General features: G+C 36.2%; 1 protein-coding gene across 1 annotated transcript; it reads right to left on the bottom strand.

The window, feature by feature from the left end:
• Nucleotides 1-628: 628 nt before the first annotated feature.
• On the bottom strand, nucleotides 629-5,149 carry LOC118327174 (CD209 antigen-like). Its single transcript, XM_035660439.1, has 7 exons — nucleotides 4,959-5,149; nucleotides 4,518-4,650; nucleotides 3,651-3,749; nucleotides 2,748-3,542; nucleotides 2,332-2,474; nucleotides 1,427-1,536; nucleotides 629-1,343 (listed from the first exon to the last, which is right to left on the bottom strand). The coding sequence occupies exons 2-7, from the start codon at nucleotides 4,621-4,623 to the stop codon at nucleotides 1,205-1,207; spliced, it is 1,392 nt and encodes a 463-aa protein (XP_035516332.1). The 5' UTR covers nucleotides 4,624-4,650; nucleotides 4,959-5,149; the 3' UTR covers nucleotides 629-1,204.
• Nucleotides 5,150-8,554: the final 3,405 nt, after the last annotated feature.

Below are 8,554 nucleotides of genomic sequence, written 5' to 3'. Positions count from 1 at the left end.
TGAATGGAGGCTTTATTATTGTTATTATTATTATTTTTATACATTTTATTATTGACCAATGTCTGTTGTTAAGTTTCTTTATCTTGTTTACGCTTATCATGACCACTAAGATTGTGACTTATAATACTCTCAGAAAAGAATATTTGTTTAGTTTTTCTCTCTATTCAAAAATCTATAGTTACAAAAAACAAACATCAAACCTAACACAAAACATATGCTGTTAATTAACGTACCTGGCAAGCTGCCAAAATGTGGATATTGAATGTCATTAAAATGTTTACTGACAAGGTATTCTACCAAAACAGGCATTTACGGTGAGTAAAGGGTTATTCTATTTTTTCATGGTTATTAAGGGAAATATTGTGATGTGTTTTAACACAGAAAAAGTCAGAAGTGACTTAGTACACTTACCATTCACCCCATCACCTTCTTGTAACATTCAAATGCATTACAAATTGCAATACAAATACCACAAGGGTTTTGGCAGATGACATTGTTCCTAGAGACAACACAGGTCATTATCGATACCCTTGGGGCAATAATTCTACTATCTCTAGCTTTAGGTGTAGTGTCAAAATGACTTGAGCACATTGACAAACTCTGTGAGTGTGATTCATTACACTAGTAGTACAAGGTGAATTCTTTTATTTTAATTTGTGTGTTTTCATGAATGAATACATAAAAGGTGTATATGAGAACATAAAATAACATTTAATTTGTCAATTTAAATAGTTAAAGCACTGATTGAATGGTTGTTAATACATAATGAATAATGCATAATACGTATATTAATGTTAGCCAGTTCAACCTTAACCCAGATGCTCTATCACTAGCTCAGCAGGAACTATTTAATAGGTACAACTCTTGGGAAATGCTTAATTAATTAATCCCACTAGCAAATGAATTAACATAATCATGAAGTGTCTTTCTTTAGAAAAATCTTAATTGTTTCTACAGTATGTACAGATAGCTATGGAAAGCTTGGTCCTCTTTGAGCCAAACTGGTTCCATACTACAGAGTTTGCTCCACGCAACCTATATTAATGTACCTGCCCCAGCACATAATGGGCTATCTGCTAAAGTTGATTTCATAATGCATTACTTATCACAACAATACATTTCAGGTTTTAGCTGTTAGCAATGCTGTGTGCCATTGTGTGTAAAGTGCTCACATAAGATGGATATCCAGAGCTCTCTAGGAAAACTACTTCTCACAGATCCAGTTTTGTTCTATGGCACAGTTCTCATCATTCCAGTCACCAGTCCCTGATGCACGGTGCCAGAACTCCACACAGTCCTGGTTCCTCCCCAAATGGCTGTTGGGCTGGTCTTTACCCCAGAACCTGAAAGACAAGGACAGCCATCCAAATTGAGAATAGACATTTTGAGTTTTTAGTTTGAAAATGAAGTGTGTTTAGTTTCTTACGGTTTGGTCATTGGTGTCCCATCTACCCATAGCCATTGCCCTTCCACTCCTCCATCAGATAATCCAATCCAGACTTCTTTCTCACTTCCATACAAGGCATTGATGAAGGTCTATGAGAGAGGAAGTTTTTGCAGAGGTTTATTTTACATAAATAGCTTAAAGTTGCACTAATCAATATTGTATACTAAAAATGGATGAAATGATGCTATGAATGAAGTTAGCAACTGTCTGGTGAATATAGTAGAACATTATGCAGCTAAAGAGAAAGATATTGCCTCAGGAGTTGGTGGAGACCAAAAACGGGGGTGAACATTGGACATTAATATCACAATTTCATTATACAATCCTGCATTGTCAATGACAATATAATAACCATGAATACATGATTTTTAATTAACTACCAAAATCTGTAAAACAAGCACAGGCCTTTAACACAAATTACTTTTTGTTGCAATTTCGTAACATTGTTACAAACATTGGCCAAAAACTAATTTTAGGCCTTTAAGTCTTTCCATTGTGTTTGTTGTATTTTTAAAGGTAGCTATAGTTTAGCTTTGCCTCCTTTGTTTATTATTTTTCCTATATTGTTCTTTTATTTATTTCCAGTAGAGGGCTCCATATTTTCAGCATAGAAAGCACTGTGCCAGCCCAAACTTCCTTTTGGTTAAGGAGAACTGAAACAAAACTTGCTGGTTGTGGTTAAAAAGCTTTGTGGCATTCAACTTTTGAATCTTCCACGTTACTCAAACATTGTTACATTGTTAGCGTGAAAATATTCATTAGTGCAGCTTTAATAAACTAAAACTCCCTCAAGAAGCTGATTTGTTGCACTTTCATGAAAATGAATGAGGACACTTGCAGGTACAGTCATGCAGATATAGACAAGTGCATACAGAAACACAAACCATTTCTTCTTTGCTTGTTATGATTGCCAGGTCTGCTCCTTTGGCCTGACATAATTCTCTGCTCCGATTCCAGTTCTTCTTGATATCAGAAGTGTAGTAGCAGCTGTACTCGAATTTCTTCCAACCAGAGGGGCATTTCTTATCTGAAAATGCAATATACATATTGATCGATAACAAAAACATTGAGACAAAAGTGTTTACAAGCATTAAGGTGGAAAACATGTTTAGAGTGATGTTGGGTGTTTTTTCTGTGGTTAATAAAAAAAAAGGTTTTGTTTCTTGCACAGTGGCCCTAGCTTTACCATGCATAATTTTAACAAGAAGGCCGCATGCACTATCCCAGCTGAGAAGCCATTTTGCAATATGAAATATGCTTCACGTGTCCTTTTTGTTATTTTTTTCGAAATCCTGCTTACCTTGAATCGTTGCGTTCAGTCTCTCCACTTCCATCTGAAGCTGGTCTCTCTCAGCAGTCAGGTTGTCATTGTTTGTCTTCAGCCAGTCTCTCTCCACAGTTACGTTTTTGCAACTCTTTTCTAGCTCTTTTTTTTCCTGAATCAAGGACATGTAAGATGCCCGCAACTCATCTGTTGCCTTAACAAGTACATTGAAATTGGCCTGTAGAGTGTCTTTTGCTATCGTCAGGTTTTGGTGACTGCTTTCTAGCTTGTCTTTCTCTTGGGAAGAAAAGTTGTATCTGTCCTGCAAATGCTCTACATCTTTGATCAGGACATTGTAATCCTTTTGCAGCTGCTCTTTGGATCTGGTTACATTATTGTATTTGTTCTGTAAATTGTCTCTGTCTCTGGTCACTGAGTCATATCTGGTCTGTAACTCACTTTTGCGTTGGACCACTAAATCATAATTTTTTTGTAACAGGTCTTTGGCTGTAGACAAGGCATTGTTGCTTATCTGCAATTGGTCTTTGCTTGCTTCTAGCTCTTCTTTCGCTTTCTTCAAAGCATCGTTACTGGCCTTTAACTCGCTTTGACTATTTTTAAGTTGGTTTGTTTGCTCAGTCAGTAAATTGTTATTGATCTGTATCTGTTCTTTCCTTTTATTTAAGTAATCATTATTCTGCTGTAACTGATTACTTTTGGCCTGAAGATCCCTTTTGTCCTTTTGCACTGTCTTCAGGTCCACCTGTAGTTTCTCTTTCTCTTCACTCAAGGCTTTTAGGTTGCTCTCATGGTCTTGCTCTGCTTTTTGGTCTGCCAGAGATGAGAGGTATCAGTAAATTAGTGATTTTCACCTTGACAGGCAACTTTCATGTGGAAACATGTGGATTTTTGACAGAGAAAACAAAGAGGTAGACTCACAGTGGACACTCTGACCTATGACCCCAGCCAACAGGATGACACACAGCAGACCAAGGCAGAGTGTAGCAACCCGGAAAGGGCTGTTTCTCAATGCATAAACTGGAAGCAAAACAGGAATTCAAAATTTAGTGTTTTAAGGAAGTTGTGGTTATGTTATATGTGCTTTATCTGCATTACAATAGTGTGTTGCAAACATTAATCATAGGTCATATACCAATATATATCACATAAAACGATGCAGTGGACCTATCAAAATTATTATAATGGCAGCTGTATCATTTTTAACCTGGGTTGTGTAATACGGATACAATCTTATATTAGTAATAATAATAATATATAATTTATATAAATAAAATATAAAATATATTGAAGTTAAACTGAGACAAAGTCTATATATAAGATCATTAGACAGGAATAGTGTTTTTGGATAACCCTTCTATACAATATATTATATATACAGTATATATATATATATGACCTGCTGCTGCTGACTGTTTCTACAAACATGACTCAAAATGGATGCTAATGTTGCTGCTGACAGTTTCTTATTTTCTTATTCTACCTCCAGGTGTGAAATTTTTTTTTATTATTTCACTTTTCAATAAATTGATTCAATAAAAGTTATTTTTCTCAATTTTTCAATAAGCGGGGGATAAAATCCATAGTGTTGTCAGCAGTAACCTTAAGAATTTCTGATTTCTGTTGATGAGAGGAGAGAGACTGAACTAAAAAGCTGTGGGCTATGAAAACAAATCAGTGAGCTGAAAAACAAAAAGCTCTGTAGAGCTAAGGGGAACTGGCAGTTCACCTTTTTTATACTCTCATGGTATCACATCACCGAACCCTTTTTGGAATTAAGCTTTATACCTGAATACCGGAGCTTGCTGCCATCTGTAAAGAGTTGCTTATATCCAATTTTAGTGTTTTCGATGTCCATGTTTGTCACTGTAGAGGCATGGTACTCGACAGCCATCTTTGCATCTGCTTCATGAGCTGTAGTCTTGCCAGTAGAAAACAGTAGCATTAGCTTCTGAAATAGTTTTTTCAGTAATGTTGCTATAGAAAATGTAGAACATTTCACTTTCATTCATGCTACTCTTCTAAGTGTCCTCCAGTAAGTTCTCCTATCTTCACATAAAGAATAAATCTTTAGACCTTGTGTCACCAATTACTAGGACTGAAACATCTGTGTCAAGGTGCTGAAACGTCTACTTCTCGGATGCTGATTGCTTTTAAGCTTTGTACCACTGGATAATAATGCCAGATTTAAATACCATGAATGTAAGATATAAAGCAAGTAAACCTTACCTCTGTCTGTAGAGTCTTGAAATATGCAGGAATGATGTTTTGAGCAATCTCGGAGAGTAAAAACTAACCTACTGATTTCCTGTCACTTCAACCTGCAAAAGCAGTGTAGATATGCTCCAATACATGCAACACTCACTTTAAATCCTTGTGTGGTGTTCTTTTCACCTGTGGCCAGTGGGAAAGAAATTGAGGGTTGGTCAGTAGGCGGAGCAAGAGACTCCCCTCTTACTAGTTGCTAGCGAGTTAGTCAGAGAAAAAGATTTTTTTTTTTGCATTTTGAGAATAATATACTAAATAAAGATATCTGTATGTAGTTTTTATGAAGTATTTATGCTAGTTTGCCATGAATCTGAGAGGAAAGGAGGAAGGACTGATACTCAGGGGTGTTTACAGACTTTTTTGACAGGGGAAGCACAAGAAGGCCTCTGACTTATGCAGGGATGGCCTGAAACATGTGTTATCTAGGGACCCCGTATGCAAAAATATTTAAATACACTAGGTGAAAATAACACATTTATCCCACATGCAAAAAACTGCATGGTTGTTACCCAAAAACTTCTTTGGGATTAGCATAAACTGGGCATGTGTACAATGGGGAGGCTTTATAGGTAACCCATTTTTATCCACCTATTTTGAGGTCAGAGGTCAAAGGATCCTTTTGAAAATGGCAATGCCAGTTTTTCCATTGACAAAATTTAGCCTAACTTTGGAGCATTACTTAGCCCCCTTAATATGACATGGTTACCTGTATTTTCACTCTAGCTTTAAAACACAGCCTGCTACATCCTCTGAAGTGGAAGAGGTAAAGATAATGGGGTGGCACTTGGAGTGGCCAATCAAGCCCCCCCTCTGGTGGTGCCTTTGCTGATACTGATTTATTATCTCGTTATCTCGATATAACAAGATCGTTTTCTCCTGATAACCAAAAGGAATGAACAACAAAATGAAACAAAATAAAAGTAAAAATAATTAATAATAATTAATAACTTTCTTGATTTGCACAACCTACAAGAGCTGCCAACGGCTCCAGACAAATAAAACAACCAACGGTAAAGTGGTAATTTACGGCAGCCTAACACTACACCAGTGGGTTACGAAGCCGTCGTGGCAACCCTTGTACCAAGTTTGTTATTCCAGATAACAAACTTTGTTTTCTCAAGATAAATAATTAATTATTTCATTATCTCGACATAACAAAGCTCGTTATCTCGTGATAATGAATTAATTAAGAAAACAAACTTTGTTATCTCGAGATAACGAATTAATAAGTCGTTATCATGAGATAAAAAAAAATCCATGGCCGTTCTCGGCTTTCGTAGGAATAGGATTCATTTGATTTAATTTTAGATTTGTTTCCAGTGAGATATTATTGAGTTTGTATAGTAACTTTTCTGATGTTACAGTTGCTGCTCTAGAAACTAGAAACTCCAGAATGTCGACTTTATTCTTGGAATTGTATTTCACCATTAATCTCAAAATGTAAGATCTCCCTCCTTTCATTTTTATTTACTTATGCAGGGCAATAATACTCTTGTATAAGCAGACAAGATGAACTCATTAGTGAATTCAGTTTGTGCTTCTGGTTAGAATAAACCATCTCTGCCACCTCTGAGATTATGAGGGCATGTGACCACTGTTTGAGATCTGTTTCGTTTGTTTTTTGCCAATTTCACAACATGAACCGCATGTTCAGATGAGGAAGAAAAGATTTCACAAAACACAAAAAAGGCTGAACATGCAGTTTTAACATGGAAAGAGAAGGCTGATTACTCAAGTTTTGTTCCAACATATTTTCTGACTCAGCAAACCATGCACTGGGCTTGTAAACTATTTTTGTGTAGACTCTCTTTGTGTGGTTTTTTTTTGTGTAAGACTCTCTTTAATCTTATTGTGATCATAATGAAAACAGCATCTGTACCAGGGTGACAAGTTGGTAACAAAATTAGTTTTATTTTTTCATATTTCATCTGAACAATGCAAGCTGGAGCTAACATTTCAAAAACTCTAATGGGTGCCTAGCTTGTCAACAATTCAATAACTTATCCAGACTTTCCTTTGTTCGATTGTAATGTTTTTGTTTAGTCTGAGCACATGTGCGTTACGGGACGTCTTGCTTTTTATTTCAGCGCCCATATTAACAGAATAGAGCAGCCACACTGCCCTTGTTCAAGCTACAGCTACAGCAACACTTCACTAGAGAGTCAATGCCTATTTTTTCCACAAGCGGTTCCCAGCAGAAAGCAGTGAAAAGTGTCGACATTATTCCAGCAACATGTACACCTTCTCACTACAGTTTCAATTTCTGTATCTGTAGAACATGTCACAGGCATGGAAAAAAATATACAGTTATTTTTTTAAACTTGACACCTCCTGTATCTGTTTCAGATTAAAAGCTCTTTAATCGAATCGATCCATTTATATGTTAACATGGATTTTATTGTACTGTATTTATCAAAGGCAAACTTAGTATAGACAGACAGGGCTGGCAGCAAAATGACACCAAAAATCTTCAAATGGTTTGAAAAGCATCATCTTGACTAAAACCAGAAAATTGTCTTACCACTGAGAAAACTGAAGTGAAACTAAGAGGAAGTCTTAGTCTTGACAGAGCTGGGATCAGCTGCTGCACCCTCCTATTATCTTTTCTAAGCAGTTGTATTTTCAAGATCGGCTGATATCTCAAAAAGAACGCACACAAATGACCACTCCATGGAGTACACAGAAAGCATTGTTGTGGACTCACAGATAAAAATTGTTAATTTGAATGTTACACCGAATAATAATATAGTAACTAACATAACCAGACAAACAAAAGCACATACAGCACCAAGGCCAATCATACACATCATTAAATAAATGGCTAAACTACCTCTTTAATACCACCATAGACATCTGTATATTTATATATTTATTGTGTATATAGTGGTGGGATAACAACACTCTACTCTGTCTTTGACAAAGGTCAGTCATCAGGGTTTTGCTTGACAGGAAAACATAGGCATTCGAACATACGACAAGACTATATTTTTTCTGGTGCAGACCGTCTTGAAAAATTCACCTCACTTTAGTCGTCTGCACTGCCACTACAGTCAGTGTTTTCCATTTGAAGTGATCTTGCCATTTCTTTCCAAATCTACCTGTGGAACATACACTAAAGATTTCTTTGACATTATGTGCATACAGTATGTATTTGCATACCTCATTACAATCAACTAGCAAACCTGGCAAACTAATGTAATGGGTGGCAAGTAATTACTCTGAGGAGTTAGTAGCCAATCAACTCCATTACACATAGGCTACTCAAAGTTAAAGAGAAAAACTCTACCAACAGGAACTGCACATTACCAGTACATTATTTACACACATGTGTGTTCTTTCAAGCCAATCAGGTATCAACGTTTCTAAGACGTAAATATAGAGTTGAAAATCAAACTAACCTTTGTTTGTCGAATCAGGTCAGCCAAGACCTGCCCTGTGAGGCCCCTCTTTGCCTGAAGATTCCACGTAGCTAAGAAGTTTGTTTTTTTTATAAACTACAGTACTATAAAATGAAACTTTGATATAGCAAAAATATCTTGATAAGATATATTATCTAC

The sequence above is a fragment of the Morone saxatilis genome, unplaced genomic scaffold (assembly GCF_004916995.1).
Source record: "Morone saxatilis isolate NCDOM2014 unplaced genomic scaffold, NCSU_SB_2.0 Contig17, whole genome shotgun sequence".
Classification (NCBI taxonomy): domain Eukaryota; kingdom Metazoa; phylum Chordata; class Actinopteri; family Moronidae; genus Morone; species Morone saxatilis.
The sequence above is the reverse complement of the archived record's forward strand: the minus strand, read 5'-3'. Positions and strand labels throughout refer to the sequence as shown.